The 17,172-nt window shown below is 33.5% G+C and overlaps 1 protein-coding gene across 8 annotated transcripts in view; it reads left to right on the forward strand.

The window, feature by feature from the left end:
- Positions 1 to 17,172, forward strand: part of LOC129001721 (zinc finger protein neuro-d4-like) — a 78,670-nt gene that overhangs the window by 12,275 nt on the left and 49,223 nt on the right. For 2 of the 8 annotated variants that reach the window (XM_054429120.1, XM_054429118.1), the window contains exons 2-8: positions 484 to 593; positions 1,685 to 1,768; positions 1,973 to 2,115; positions 2,645 to 2,779; positions 4,302 to 4,466; positions 5,065 to 5,152; positions 9,790 to 10,029. In XM_054429120.1, coding sequence (XP_054285095.1) covers positions 484 to 593; positions 1,685 to 1,768; positions 1,973 to 2,115; positions 2,645 to 2,779; positions 4,302 to 4,466; positions 5,065 to 5,152; positions 9,790 to 10,029 — 965 coding nt within the window. The remainder of the gene's footprint in view (positions 1 to 483; positions 594 to 1,684; positions 1,769 to 1,972; positions 2,116 to 2,644; positions 2,780 to 4,301; positions 4,467 to 5,064; positions 5,153 to 9,789; positions 10,030 to 17,172) is intronic. The other 6 variants (XM_054429119.1, XM_054429121.1, XM_054429126.1 and 3 more) reach the window with 6 other exon arrangements.

The raw sequence follows: 17,172 nt of genomic DNA on the forward strand, positions 1-17,172 counted from the left end.
AGAGATAGCGAACTCTGGTTATCACCATTATTTAAGTTTTTGTAAACACTTAAAATGAGGTGTCACTTGAAGGGGGTTTACCTTTAAAATATTTGAGTTGCCCCCCAAATCCCCCCTTTTGGGGGGGACACTCAAAATTTCAAAATCAAAAAATGAAACTTCCTGCTAGGAAAGATCCTGTTATTTAGTTTTAAACTTGACAATATTTTTATACATTTTCAGTTAAGCTATGCAATATGTTTCTTCAATGTCGCAAAATGTTTTGGTTATTATTACTAAATACGTTTAAGATTGTTATTTAGTTTTAAGAAAGGACTATTTTAAATGTTATAAGAAGATGACGAAGCACCTGTACATTTACCTGTAAGCTCTGTACGTTATGTGCCAATAAACATGGCTACGATTATGATTATGAGATTTTGTAATTCGCCAGTTTTGGTTGCTAACTATTTATCAGCCTTTAAGTCATATTTTCTTTTTCAGTTTTATGAATGACTCGGCATACCGAGAGGCCATAGAAAACTCTGCAAACTATAATACAAGACTATGCATTGAAAGAAGAATGAGAATGCCGTTTTTAGATCCACAGACAGGTAAAATGTGTTTAACTCGACTCAAAGCTGCATGATAAAGTTATATCATATGAAAGTTTGTTGCAGAGTTGTAGGAATATTAGTTAAAATCTGATATCAATATCAATCAATTAATTTTCTGGTAGTTTAGCTGAAAAAATCATTCTACTAGGCCTATTTAAAAATGCATTTATCATATTCTTTAGAAAATTTATTTGTGTCTGTACATTTTATATTTATTCTCCAATTGTTAAATAGGCCTAGCATTTTATTTAAACGAATAAAAATAAAATGTAATAGAATATAGGAAATTTGAATATTTCATGGTGTTATTGGGGTAATGCCATGATTACTAGAAAAATACCGGTATGGATCATAAACATAAACAAATGACGTTTTTGGCCCGAAAATAAACATTATTTGACATTGCTTAAATGGAACTGCCAAATATATGTTCAATGCTATTAGTATAGGATTTGGGCCAACAACGTCATTTGTTTATGTTTATGATCCATACCGGTATTTTTCTAGTAATCGTGGGTAATGCTGATTGCAAAGTACTAACTTTCAAAAGTAACAGCTGTTTGTACACTATAGCAAAACAAGCCATACAATTTTTGGTTGTGAATTTGTTAGCAAACAAAATTGCGGAGTGTGACAAAATATGTTTCATCACTCAGGCTAAAACTTATATCTGACCCTCGCTATTTTCAATTTAAGCTTAAGCTATTGTTGAGAAGAGTCACTTTATAATAGACCCTTGTAAGTAAATACACTAAATTACACAATGTTTGATATAGTTTCATGTTATAATTTACTTTACAACAACTTGATTTTATGTATGTATCCTACTAGTACTAAATAACTGTTTTAATCATGAATCTTAGTTGCTTACTCTTTGTTGGATTCAGGTTTAAAGGTGAACTTAGGTAAGCGTTTGAAGAGTACGTTATAATGATTAATAAATAAGCATTGTTCATGATTTAAATTTGTCTACCAGCTTGTAATATTTCCAATGTTAATTGAATAAAAAAAAATAAAACTTTATATTTAACTAATCTATGTTCTAAAAAATGTGATCTGGAGTTTTATTCTTAACCTAAATTGTCTAGAAAGACGGAAACAGAGATTTAATGATCTGGATTCTGGTGTGTTCAAGAAGAAAGACGATTTTCCATTTTCAATGAACCGAAGGGGTAAGATTTTGTTGATTTTCAATATCATCAAACATTCACCAAGCATTTGAATTAAAACACATTTTTCTTCCTCACGTGTGTAATTGTTTCACAGTTCATGAGAATTTTCTTACCATCTGTTTTTATGTTTTTACATCTGTTTTATTTCCTGTAATGGATCCCTACGATGCGTTTTTAATTCCCTGATATTAAATGTATTTGTAGGTATAGCGCAAAACCATTCCAACTTGTTTATGTCGGCTCGGCAACGATTACCTGGACTCAACGAAGGACAGGTGTACACATATCCGAGCAAGCGGTGGCGCAAGAAGCGACGCCAATACCTCATGATGCCGAACAGGCGCAAGGTCTGTAATCAATGTAGCCATTATTGGCTTAAGTGTGTTGTGAATGAATTATAATACGTAAATTTACTTGTCACCAGTTTTATGTTTTAATGTGTTGGTACACCTGCGTGTGTCCAAGATTTTCTGAATCATCTTCTTGACATGTGGATTATTTAGTAGACTTTGCTAGTTAATAGATAAGAATTCATATATTGCTAGTTAATAGAGTAGAAAGATCTTAATTAAATATTATTTCAAAGCCATCTGTCCTTTTGCCTTCTTGGTCGCATTTATATTAATTATTAAATTTGTTTATTTGTACTTGCACAAATTTTGATTGTTACGTTACAATTTATTTGTTGTTTCTGAGATTTACAGTTGTCTGTTAACAATTGATATTATGTATAGTGTAATGTACTGTGTAATACTATTTTTGTATTGTAAAATTGAGTGGTTGATCAGCCGTTCCTGGTCTTAGCTACGTACCACCATTATGCAATGTGTGTTTGTAATATTTAACTGTCAATTGACCACTCGATTGTCCTGGCAGGATATAGATGGAGTTGAGAACAGCGAGCATGTGGCTAACATTGTGGAAAGCTCGGTTTTGGCTAACAGCGAAGACAGCAAGGACAGTTCTGGACTCAAGGATGATGCCACTGCCAAGGTGCAGGTGGGAAAGAAAGTAGGCCTCATATCTCAACTGATTATAATACTATTTAGACATGACGGAGGTGCAAAATGTGCTACTAAATTCCTAAAAAAAGCAAAATGTATTGCTCCTCAAAACTTAAATTAGAAATTATAATGTTTGTTCCCTGCATCAAAATTTGGTTTGTGTCAGCTGAATTATCCACAACATGTTTTTCATTTAGCTTTTTCTTGTAGAAAAATGTATTTGAAATATTGAGGATGTAAGTTATTTTAATTTGGAAAATAGAATTAAATTTAGGATTGTTGAAAGACATTGTGCACCTCTGTTTGAATATTGATAATCACTAAAACTATATTAAGACTAGGCTACATATAACAGCATATGGGGTCATGCTTCGATAGACCTAATCACATAGTAAATTAGTTTCTTAATTTAAAGAATTTGTAGTCTATGTACTGACGCCAAGCTTTAGAGTGTTTCTTGTTTAGTATATTTCAATCCCTCGATACAAAACTTATACAATTCACTTTAGACATTCTTTTAATCCACTGTTTTTCAATTGGCCACGGCTTAATACTTGTCCAAAGACCCATAACAACCGTCATGAGTAACATAATTATACTTACTTAGTTATCTCTACAATAATGGAAAACTGAATATTAAACTGAGCAAAACTGCTAAACCTTTTCAGTCAGTCAAGGAGATTGTGCTTCAATTAAGGAGTGAAGCTTACTGGTAAAATAAAATGTACCTACTTGATGATTTCTATCACTCGTGTTGAATGCCAATGAACTATTTTCATTATTAGAAGTACAGACTTGAGCTTTGGGTGACAGCTGTGTTGATTGTGGGTTGTAATCAGGTCTAATGACTGTGACAGAGCTTGATGGGTAAATCCTATCTCAAATTTTAATGGAATGTGGAAACCGAAACTAACAACAGATACGTAACATGTAGAAAAATAGTACATAATGTCTTATTTCTTCCTAAAATACCTGAAAATTTATTTGATTTACCACTATAAATTCGGAGGTTGCTTAGATTTTTTGCAAATAAATTTTAAATGGTGAGAAAATCAACCAAAATTGATGGTGATATTCTGAAAGAGAATAAAATTTCCTACAAATTACTATTATGCATTTCTTGAAAATACGTACCAAAGGCAGCCAAAAGTTGCCTAAAAAATGGGAAAACCTCAGTTTTCAATGTATTTCTTATCGGAAACATAATATATTTTTTATTTGTACCATAAATCCTAACAAAAAGAAAATGATAATTATTTGCAAATCTACAGGGAGTGAGCTTTCAAACAACCCGATTAATAAAATCGGTCCAGTAAAATGTAGATTTAGTTGTACAAAGATTTTCAAAACTTAATTAGGCTATTATAAGATGAGATTAGTAGATAGTTATCAAAAATAGTTTTTGTTTAAAATTAAAATTCATTTGAGGTTCGCTTATCAGACCTCATGAGAATTGCCTGTGAAGAATCACTGGTCTCTAGCGCTATCAAAACCCATGGAGGTTTATCTAATGTTTTGGGTGTTCCCAGGACGCATGGTTCTATGATGAGCTAGACCTGCAGGCCATGGATGGCTTTGATGAGCCAGATCAGGATTCTGACTACGACTACGAAGAAACTTACACCAAGAGGCGCAAGAGGAGAGGGGCTGGCGGAAAACAATCCAAACCCTCAGAATCAACTAAGAAAACCAAGGTAGACACTAGTGTTGAATATTCATTAGAATAACCGGGTAGATGAGTGATTGAAGTGCTCGTCTAACAAGCAAAACTGAACCAAGCAGTTATTGATTGCAGTTATGGTCCTGGCGAAAGCTGATCTTTGTCGGAAACAAAGCTATACTGATAATTTTACTCTATTATACTCTTCTTGATTTCATAATCAGCTTAAAATACCTCTGTAAAGTACGTCTCTGTCTTAGTATAGTTATCAAATGATTTTGAGGTAAAACATAGTTGTAAATGAAAGCATTATAACTTAAACGAAGATAATAATAATTTTTTAAATAATGTAAAGAGTAGCCTAAATGGACATGCCAGATAAGTATTGCTTAATCTGTTGTATGAGTATAAGATTTTCTTCCATTTAATTTTTTAAGGAAACTTATGTTCTGCCTAGACTGTATAGCCTATTTTTAATGATTTAACATTTTAAATTATGTAATAAATAATTTTTGGTAGATATTACACTTCTGATTAGTTTAATTTGTTTGACCAGTTTACATTAAATGTGCCCAAAAGCTATTGAAATAGTGTAGATTAGATTTACATACTGTACCATGATGTTCCATTAGGCGGCTGCCACTCCTGGCCGAGGACGCAAGAAGGGAATGCAGTATGCAGCTGATCCTAACGACACCGACAAGCCGTTCAGTTGTGATCGTAAGTCTTGATTTTCAATACATTCAGCTAAGTTATCCATATTTTAGAACCTAAATCTTACATGTTTTCATTATAACTCGTACTTGTGGATAGGGATATTATATTTCTTCTATTTCTGTTAGTTCTGATATTTTCCGTTCCTGTAACATTAACTTTTCTTTGTACAGTACCAAGTTTATAGGATTTTATACAGGTCAAACTAAAAAAAATTAAATGTTTTTTCCATTGTATTGAAACCATTAATTTTGTAGCTTAAGTGCTATACGTTTTTTTATGGATTGCTTAGTTGGCAGTTAATGAGTAGGTAAATAGACAACTGAATAATAATCAATCATAGAACGATGTGTCATAGTTCATTAGTGATTGGTTTACTAGCTCAGTGATAATTGTTTCTTGGGGAAGAAGATTCCCAGAGAAACTTCCACATTTTAAAATATGAATAGTAACTATTAAACAGGTTGCTTGAAACTAAACACTGTTTACAAAATAGTCCTGTTTTAAATTTCAATTTTATTTTTAGAATCAAATAAGCTCAATAATTATCATGTTCTTTTTCTCCCAAAAGTTTTAATATCCATGTAGGCCTAAGCCATCCATAAATTAAAACTCATATATTCTTTAACTATCTTTTAGGAAGTATTGGTGTAGGTCAACATGGTGAAGGAAATTTAAAATCGATCAAAATGCTGTTCAAGGTGTTTCAGGCATAAATTTGTGTATGAAGTCAAAATTTAAAATACTCCTGTTATGGGTTCAAATGCATACATTGTTCATTACATGTAATTTTATTATAAATAAATTTACACCAATGAAACTATTATTGCCTTAACTTAAGTCAATATTACTAATAGTGTGGTCAGTAGAAAAACTTAATTCCACTTCGGTATGTTCTTGTAGATGATTTCCACTTCACTTCCTATAAAACCTAATTGACTTTGTAAATCTGCCACTTGCAAACGAATAATTCATTTTCAATTGACAATGTTATGTTTTTTTTGTCTGGTTTAGACCTTAAGCACTAAATAACTTCTTGATCAGCATCGTATGTGTTATTAAAATACTAAAAATACCTCTAACAGTACTTGTAATATATTTACACTTAAAGACTGTTGACGATAAATATACAAGTCCAATCAAAATCTATCACCATTTACCATCTTTTATACCTATCTACCGTCTTGTAAGTCATCAGTATAAGTATAAATATATTATTACAAGTGTTATTAAACATATTTTTTTGTACTTTCAGGCTTTACTGCTAGGCTAAACAATACCTAAGATTATATTTAAGATGTTTTTCTTCCTTTCAACCCTCATATTAAGATTTTGGATTTTCCGTTGGCCACACTGTTGGATATAGCAATAATAGAAAGGTTATATTATTGTGCTATAATTTATCCAAAATATATGCAGGGTTATCCATACTTGTTGTATACTAATGCATCCTGTGAAAGACCTATAACCAAATAATAAATATACCACAAATAAAAAAAATCCAATATGCTCTTAAAGAAGTTTTTTCTTCATGTGTAGAGGTTTACATAACTTACCAGAAAAAGTTAAGTAAATAGATCCACAAGTCACAAAACACTGTTATTTCGTCCTAATATAATATGACTTTTTCAGATAATAGATGAAATTTTGTGTTTATCTTTTAGCTCTTGGTATTTAATTTCTTCAGGTGAACTAGCTAAGTTCTACCCATTGAGAAAAAACTTCTGAACCAGCCACTTGGCTTGAAGGCCACATTTGTTGAAATGTAGATATTGAATTATTGCTTCCTGAAACTCTTAACAACATTCCCTTTCTTCTTGTGTTTGGTAAAATTAATACTAATATCAGATGAAACCCTAAAGCTCTTCTACTTGATTAGGATTCAATTGCAACACATTCCGACCCTTGGCGGTGTTGATTGGCACCTCAACAGCATTTTGATTGGAGATGATTGACGATCTATCCCTCAACCTCCAGCTCTTATCAATCTGTTTGGCTTTCAGCTTACATCCAGCATTCTATCCCCTGATTGAACCTCGCCAACTGCTCTACTTTTACAATGTTTTTGATATGTAAAAAAGTGAATTTCTATCATTTTTACCGGCCACGTAATCAAAGATGTACAGATAGTTCAATTGAGAGTATGTAATATTTTTCTCTCTATTCAGGTGTGACTTGCTGATCAATGCTATTTTGTTTAGCCACATATCAGCATATACCTGTTTGATTTCCTCAATTTTTGTGAATTCATATTAACAGTTTATATGGCAGATTTGCGAGGTTCTACTCTAATATATAACCTACTTCTAAATATTTCCTGCTAAAGCAAAAGGTGGCTGCTAGTTATTTGATTCCTATTTTGCTATGAAAACGGCACACAAAATACCATATCAGGCCTATAATATAAATATGTTTAATTGAATCTTAATATATTTGAGAACATTTTACTTTTTTTGTTGGTTAAAATACAATTTTGTTAATCTCACAAAGAATCTTTCAAAAATTAAATAAATATAAACCTTTTACAGAAATAGAAAATCGTTTGCAAGATATAGTAAATGTTATTGTATTATTAACACAAGCTTATTAGACTAATTTAGTTTTTGTTTTTAGTTACCGAGTTATAGTTCGGCCGCTTAGAAAACGACCTGCGCGCTAATGCTAAACCAATGCTGGAGGAGGTCGTTTTCTAAGCGGCCGACCTATAGTTATTTATCTATTACTTTTTGTTCCTTGGGACTTATCAAATTGTAAACACATTATTAGGCACACAATGACAATAAAATGTCCCAGTTTACTAGCCAAGCGTTTTACAGAGGTGCACAATTATTGATACTACTGTGCTTTCTCAAGAGATCGATCTTACTTAGGCCTATGGAAACAATTAAAATGGGAATAACTCTCCAAACCATCATAACATTTCAGTATACACTATTCATGGGTTTTATTTGACTCTCGATTAAAGATATTTCTTTCCTATCCTAAGTGGTTTAATAGTGACATTGAAATTATGCCCAAATTTAGCCATCCTTTGCTTTACCAGTCTAAATGGTGTAATTTTAATTTCTCTATTTTCTAGTGTTTTCAGCTACATAGTTTAGTTTAGTTAAAATTATGGTATTGAGTTTTTCTTAACTATGCACCCTTAACTTTGCATGTTCACAACCTTTCAATTACACAAATATTTTACACTGTGGTTTTACACTTATGTATTTTATCACATTTTTAGTATGGATACTAATTCAATTGTTTTCTTTGTTTCGAGTAATGTGTAAATAAAATCGTGAACATTTCTTGATACAGGAGCTTCAAGAAAACTCAGTAAAAATGTTCATATCAAACTTAAAGCCAAACTTTATTATTTTTTCTCCTAAACAAAAGAACCCTCAAAGGATTGCCTTTGGATTTTATCTTTGACTAATAATACAACATTTTATCTTTAGAATGTTTTATCTGCAACATTCAATTAATCGATTTCCTAACATAAACCTCTAGCATTAAAGGTTTAGCAGATAGCTATTTAAAGTTCACATAGTTTTATATTAACATAACTGGCAGACACCCTATTTTCCTAAACCAAAACCAACACAAACCTAACCAAAACCATACAACAGGAAGAAGTGAATGACAAAAATATTTAATAAAGAACTAAACTCACAAAGAAGGAATGTACACAACTAACTGACCCAATAGGAGAGGTACAGGCTGTTGAGAGCACATGAAAAGTTCGTAACTCAATTTATTTTGTAATTCACACCTTCAACTGGTTTCTTCAGAAGGAAGTGGTACCTGTGATGAAACAGCGAAATATCAAATTAATTGTGCCATGACTTTTTGAGTGCCGACAATTGCCTCTAACCTATGACTATGAATATAACTAAACATTCCATCGCCGTGTTCAAGTTGTGGCCAGTTTTTTTTGAATGAGAATGAACAAGTTGTATTAAGCCACCAGAAAAGTGTGCTGTAATTTACTGATTTGTATCAAATACGCAAAATTTTTGACCAAGCCAAATTGAATATAAGGAATTGGGTAAGGTTATTATAGGGTGTAGAACTTTTTATGTCTGATCAGCAATCTAGTAACAAAAATTACATGATGGAAAGTTGAATTTTAGACTAAAGCACTCTGAGTGGCTCATTCAACTTTGTTCTTTTAAAATAAAAATTGTCTACACCTGAGCCAATGGAATATCAGGAATGTTAGAATCTTTTTAGGGGGGGGGGGGGGCTTTCCTAAATGGGGAAGAGTCCAATATGGCACAAGAAAGTGTTGAAAAAAAATTTAGAATGCTTCACTGTCACTGACAGCATTTTCTTCTGAGGAAGGTATGAGTTGAAGACAGAAAGCTGTCAGTGACAGAGAAATCTTAGTTGTGTATATTAAAGTTTTATCTTCTTCTGCCAGATTGGACTATTCCCCATTCAGGTAAGCCTGTAATTCTCCCAAAAAAAAACCTAAAATCTTGGGCCTTGTGCTCTTTAGTGAATGCTAAATTCTTTTCTCGGGTAGTTTTGTGTTCATTCCTTCTTCCGTATCCCTATAGTATTAGTAATGTTGATCCTGTCCCGGTTACGGTGTAGCCTCTTGTCTGGTAGTCAGCTGTTAGCAAGGTGAAGGGTACCAGCTAGTGTTGTTGTAGTGTGTGGCGCCCGGTACAAAACACGACCCGGGCTCACCTACCACTACACACACTCACACAAGGAGGGGAAGTGCGCTGCGGTGACGGGGGAAGAGGAGGCTAGCAGTGACGCCACCACGGCTAGTGCTGCCACTACGGCCGCACCGGCTCCTCCCACCCCCCCTCCTCAGGAATCTTCTTCGTCAGGTTGGCAGACTCCCCACTACCAAGACAGTTACCTCACCTTTCTAAATACCCCTGGTACGCTCTTCTTGCCTTTCTATCTTTACGCTCAACAGGTTGCTTGCTGATTTTTTCCTTTACTTTTTTCTGTGCTTGCGCTTATTTCAAATTTGAGTTGGAGGTTGACTTATTGTATTTTTTATGTCTATTGTCTGTTGTGTTTAGATTTTTTTTTTGCTAACCTGTTACCCTGTTTGTTGATTTTTAGCGTGTTGTTTAGTGTTGTGTTATATGTTTTGCACAGTGGGAACTACTAAGGTAAAGTATTGTGATTTATTTTGTGTCATTTTGTTTTTGTTTGTGATTTTGTGTATGCCTAGTTAGAAATGTCAATAGTGAACCAATAATGGTTTTAATGGTTGCTTGTATTACAGTTTAGACTCTTAATTGATTTGTTGTTGAGAATATCTATAAGCTGTAGTGAAATTTAATTATTTTTTATATCTATTCAATGCTGCAGCCAATTAGTGCTTGTAACATTTTATCCTTAAAAACTTCCTCCACAATCGTCCTTACAATGGATTTGAGGAACCTCAAACCCAATTTATTTTTCTTTATAATGGATATTTTGACAATAACACAGTTAATAAATGTTACGAAAGATTCATGTTAAGTACCAACTGTTTAATGTCTGAAACTGGTAGTTATGTTTAAACAAAATTGAGCTTTGCAAGTATTTATTCATTTAGTGAGGTTTCTTTAGTGGTCAGAGAGTAGGAATTACAACCTTAAGTCCCATGTTTAGATCCAGCTAATCAGAAATGTGATCATGTAAATTACCCATAGGTCCACATATCCACAAGGAAAGGTCTCTCTACTAAGAACCACTTCCTCTGAATCAAAGAACAATGAACTCTTAACTCAAAGCCAATAGGTATTCTTTTTGGATAGGCATAAAAATCATGTTGTATTTTAGGATGTGAAATTAAAATAGCATAAAACGTAAGAATATTTTAGGACGCCATACAAAGTGAGACAGGTATTTAATCCCAAATATAGTCTTCTTGTTATCATTACTATCTCATTAAACTTTGAAGTTCTTAAAAAAAAATGTTTTGAAGCTTCTTGTCAACCACACAAGTGCTTTCTCATTCATTCTGCATTTGTCCTTTATTCATACTTTGCTTGAAATACCTCAGTTATAAAACAATTTTATCTGTGTGTGTGTGTTTGTAAATTAGGCTGGTACTTAAAAAATATTACATCTTCAGTTTTCTTTTTAAAACTAGATCAACGTTGACTTACTAACTTTTCATTTTTTTCAAGTATTGGTATTTAAGGCAAGTTGATAGTGATTGTTGACTTAAATAAAAAATAATAAAATAAAAATATTGTATACCTACATTAAAAGTAAAAACACTACTTTAAACCAAACCTTGGACTATTGATTAATATCAATAGTTAGGCTAGTAGACACTCCATCCCCATGTTAAAGATGTTGCCAGTTATAGAAACAAATGAAAATTGTTGAATCAAGCCACCATTCAGAGAGGACTGATATATTGCTGATTTCTGTTGAATACGTCTACCTTTTTAAATGACATAATTAAGGGTCAACTTATTGTAAACCATATTATCTTGGACATCACCTCAACTAAGATAGTACCAAATACTGAGGGAGAGAATGGTATTTTAGTATTTTACTACAACTTGCTTTGTTAGAGCCTCATTCGACAATCTGAATCTAGTTGAATAGAAATGTTGACTACAGATGGTTCATGTTAAAGAATTTAGGCCTACCTCAGTATCCAACAGTCAACGATAAAATATAACTTTTAAATATAAACGTCAAACAGTTGTTCAAGAGGATAAACGTTTCATGTGAATACATGTGCAAGTAACTAGATTAGTTTTAAACCCTTTTGCATTCACACCAAGAGTTATTTGATTTTCAAACTTAGTCGAATATTATTCACTTGTAAATTGATTAAGGGGTAAAGTAATTAATTGTGTTTCACTGGTGCTCATGGTAACGGATAGAAGCTAACAGAAATGTTCTCATCATCGCTTCAGTGTGAGTTTTGCTGTGTCAGGGATTGTTTGGTCTGCTTTATGTCGAGTCGGTTTTGCCTTGCGGATAAGTCATTTTGTACCTGGGTTCGTCACAGGCTCGCTTTTAATGTTGGAAGTAAGTCATTTCGCTTGGTTAAAGTGTAAAACATTCATATTTTTGGTCAGATCTAAAGTTTTTAAGATTACTTAGTCATTTTTCGTTTCATCACATTAAATTCCAAAAATAAAAACTGGTACCTGTAGTACTGTTGAGTGATCTTGTTTTTTTCGTAGGCAACCACTGGTTTGGAACCTAAGGTTCAGTTTGAGTCAAAATCAGTTTTGAAGAGTTGATACACTCCTGACCACTTTTGCGGCTCCAGAGTTGAAAGTATATTTTTTAACAAACAATTGGTATTCAACTTGAAAATGAACCTTTAGGTTTGAAACCATTGGTCACCTAACAGGATAAAACGGGATAGCTCAACCACCTAACAGGTATTCTTATCCTTTAGCTGTGTAAATATTATTCAGAGACTAAACTAATCACCAAAACTGTTTTTTTCTCATAATGGGATCGAATCCGTTGTTTGTTGGTCATGTCAAAATGTAAGACACCCGTGCCATAAGATCTAAATTACTGTTACAAACTAATTTTGGTATTTTACCAAATGTCAAAAATATAGTCAGTACAAGAAAATAGAGAATTAGAAATCCTAGACCTTGCAGAGTAGGTTAAGTGTTGTATAATACTTACTACAAGAGAATATTGTAAACAATAAAACAAGCGCTGTAGGTCTATAGTTCGGCCGCGTAGAAAGCGACCTCCTCTAGCATTGGTTTATAGTCCTCGCCACCCTAAGTTGAGGCAGCTCAAGGCCGCACAGCGTATATCTAGTGCGGCCATTGACTGCCTCAACTTAGAGTGGCGAGGACTATAGCATTAGCCCGCAGGTTGCTTTCTAAGCGACAAAAAAATTGCTCATAATGAAAAAATCAAGGTCAACTTCAGTGTCAACGGGTGTATTATAGTCAAATTATCCTCACCTAATTATCCTCGGTCTCAGCCATTAAGCTTTCGTTTTGGGCCTTGTTGAGACTGCTCGAATGTGAAAAATTTGAAGTATTCAATATTCAATATTAGAACATCTAACAGCAGTTTAATAGAATATCAGTTATATGTGAATACCGTCTCAGAGTCGGTGTTAAACTACTATAAATTGTAATGCTTCCACAAGTATTTAATACCAAGTAAGACCATTCATATACGAAGCATGAGTCTTAACTTAAATGGTGGTTGTATATAAAACAAGAATTATAAGGACCCATTTGTATTTTAATGTCACTAAGCACGAGTCTTATAGTCGTTTGTAAGGTCCCATGTGTAGTGTGTAGAGGTCTAGTGCTGAAGTCACAATAGTAAGAGTGATCACTACTACTTGACTAACCTGGTTGTTTATCTGTTAAGGCTGACCGTTGGAGGGACGCACGGACAGATCACCTCTCTCTCTTACTATTGCGACCTCAGCCGACGAGCCCACCACACACGGGACGTTATATGTCCGGTTATATATACAAGTGTCTTCCCGCCTCACCGCTCGATGGACCGTTACTGTTGACATTGTGTCTGTTGATTTAGCTGTGAAAACTACTGCCAATTGTTATTATTTATTAGGTAATTATATAGTGAATGTTGTGTATGTGAAGGTCGGATCGGTATTTATTCGCATTATTTATTTACACTGAGTTTTAGTATTTATTTATTTAACCGAGGTTGTGTTTAGGTACATATTTATTCGAGTTTTATTTTGTTTGCTTGTTTGAGTTAGGGCATAATCGAACTCTGTGATAAGTTGTTTTGTTATTTATTCACACATCGCAATACTTATTGTTTAGTCGTAGGGTGATGATGTGTCACTGGATGTGTTCGCTCATGTCGAGGGACCAATCTTGTCATGTATCGTGGCCTTTTATCCACAGTTATTGTCTTTATATGCATGCAATATAAACATTACACATTTTAAACATGTTGTTATTTACCACCTTCTTGCCTGTTTAACCCTTTGAGCCCCAGAGATTTTGTATTGGATTTAATTATGCTTATTTTAATGATTTTTAAAACTTTTCAACAAACAAGTCAAAATAATTATAGAACAAGTGTTTTATAGACACATACAGTTGTAAGTTTAAGCAGCAAGTAGCCTAGTGTGAGATGAATAATTCTATCCAGTCACCTCTGACACTAACAGGTGACCTCCTAACAGACCTGGCCAAAGTGGGATTTGAATCTAAGATGCTAATCCATGGCCAAGGAGAAAACACCTTATGTGGTGTACCTACTGTATATTGGTTTTATTTACCTTATTTTCGTTCCACTTCAGGTTAGTTGTTTCTTACTACTAGCAAAGTTTTGACGCTGGTTACGCTGTAATTGCGCAGATGTAGCCATAATCAAGAATATCACACTTCAACAGTTGCCGGTTATCTGAGTGATGTAAACCATGGTTTTTTTCACCCTTTGAGTGTTATGCAACGATATATTGTTGTATTATTTAAACAAAAAAGTAACAAAACGGCCGTTGGTGACCATGTTTATAGGATACACTAACAACCACTTAGCTAAATGATTCGCCCAATCTGATGATTTGAGATGAATGTCTAAACCCCACCTCACTATGCCCCAGCGGTTGTAGTATATCGCTACAAACACAGGTTGTCACCTAATTGCCACACAGGACGGGACTCGAACCCGAGCAGATGAATACCATTGGCCAAGTGACACGGCCCTAGCCACCTCGGCTATCTGTGCTGAAGACTATGGATTTTAAACCGGTATTCAAGCTGACGTCAACAATTATTGCATTACTAGTTAGCAGCACTAGTTAGTCACAGACTGTTTTGATGATATATTTTAGTTGAATCACAATAGTGTTCGTAATTGGTGTTACTGAGGTTTTACTGAGAATCAAGTTTTTCCCTAAAACTCTATATTATAATAATCTTAACATATATCTTATCTACATACAGGTTTAATTCAATATTACATTGTAAACAAAATGTATTTTGATTTTATAAGCCTTTGGTTCCAAATAATGCTATCAAAACATTACAATTTATAAAAAACTTTAAAAATTTACCATTAAAACACATTTTTATTCAATGATTGCAGCAAATACCAGCCTAATTAAAAAAAAACAGTGGGAACAAAGTTATAATTAAAAAAAAGGTAATATAATTAAAAAGCTAAACAACAAAGTCTTAAAAAATTGAAAAATAGGCCTAGTACTCAAAAGGTTTAAGAAACAACTAATTTGCACTGGTACGAAAATAAAGAAAACTAAACCACTAGTCAAATTTATATTATGTCTTATTAGTTGACGGACAAGGCACAGCAATGCAACTATCGCATTTATTTGCAACAATTAGTGTATCACTGAAAAGTGCAATCGTAGTAGAGTAGTAGGCCTACTAATCTTGACTTTAGCTTCAGCTGATTTTTATTATGTAGTTCCAGTAGTTGTAAGTGAAGGTTTGCGATGGCCTATGTATCACCTTTGGGGCTCAAAAGGGTTAAACATAAGGTCTAAAGTATGTATATCATTATAAAAGTTAAGGCTCTCTGTTATATACATCCCCATAAAATAGAGCGATAGATTTGAACTTGATTATTCAAAAAGTTGTACGAAAATGGATATTCAATCATGTAACTTTCATATTTATAATGTATGTTCTTGAAAAGCTCTGAAAACAGTTTTACGCCACACTACATTATTTTGACGAACTTCCCACGCAAGGATTTAGTCCAGAAAACAGCTGTTTGCCGCCAGCTTATTCAAATGGGGTTTCATTGCGTACTACTGTGCTGCAATGAGTTTTGCCGGACACCAATCAGCTGATTATACTGTATTTAGGTGGCAGTGAGTGGTTATAAACAAAAACATAACCTCTCTTAGAGGTTATGACTAGTGATTTTTAGTCCTTTAGTTGGTGGAAATATATAAGGATTTTTACGGATTTAGTAGTATGGCGTAAACTATCGTACGAACTCGTCCAAAATGTGTGTACCGGACTCGTATGGTAATCCCGTACTCGACTTCGTCTCGCACGGGAACGACCACACTCGTCCGGTAAACACTTATTTTCAGGACTAGTAACGTAATATACTATTTCCTGAAAAAAATGCCCTTCATGTAAGGAATTTTAATTTATTTATTGGTAATGAGAGCTAACAGATGATGAAATATGATGTTAATTTGATATTTTAACTGATCAATTCAAACTTCAAGTCTTATTTTCTTTGCTTACAAAATCATGAATTTACATTGCATTGTGTAAAATATTTCTGAGGTATGCTTTCAATATTTATAATTTGCAAACTAAGTAAAAGTAATCAATTTATTATTACTTGTTTATTTAATTTATCACTAGCACTTTTTGCCCGTGTGATGAACTATATTTTTCGTCATAGTGCAACATTATTGAACAGACTTAAGGTGGATTCACACACATCACTCCAGTTACCGTTCAGTCCCATTGCATCCGCAATTCCTCAGTCAACTGTCAGTCAGTTGGTTTTAGTTAGTCTTCCATATACTGTATATGGAAGACTAACTAAGAATTTTTGCTGTTCATAAATGTAAATTTAAATTTTTAGATATATTAAACCCTAAATTATTTGGATTACCAGTAACAGTAAATCCTAATTGTTAGGATCTATGGAAGTCCAGATTAAATTAATTATTTGTATAAAGCGAGGACCGTTTGGGTACCCCTTTCATATAATGTTACACCTTTTACACATAAAAAACCTGAATAGTGTTTTCTGGATTTAAAAACACAAACTATGCTCAAAGTGTATACAATAAAAAGTATAAAGTAAAAGTAAGTATTATTATATTTAATTAAAATTTGTTTGTTGAATATTGACATTATCTATGGTAACAGTACGTATTGTCTCCCCTTTCTCCTCTTAAAAATGAAGCCAGCATTAATGGGGTCTACCTTTAGGGGTCTAACAGAACTTTTGCAATCCAAAGTTTTTCTGCATTTGAGAGGAAACCTGATGTTACTGTCATGAGCGCTCCCAGGATTTGGAACCGGGGGGTGCAATATGTAGGTCTAACGAACATTCGGGGGTCCGGGTCCTTCCCTGGGAAAAATTTCTGAAAA

This window comes from Macrosteles quadrilineatus, unplaced genomic scaffold, assembly GCF_028750875.1.
Source record: "Macrosteles quadrilineatus isolate MER2022 unplaced genomic scaffold, UCM_ALF_1.0 Scaffold_8__2_contigs__length_117827958, whole genome shotgun sequence".
NCBI classification, from domain to species: domain Eukaryota; kingdom Metazoa; phylum Arthropoda; class Insecta; order Hemiptera; family Cicadellidae; genus Macrosteles; species Macrosteles quadrilineatus.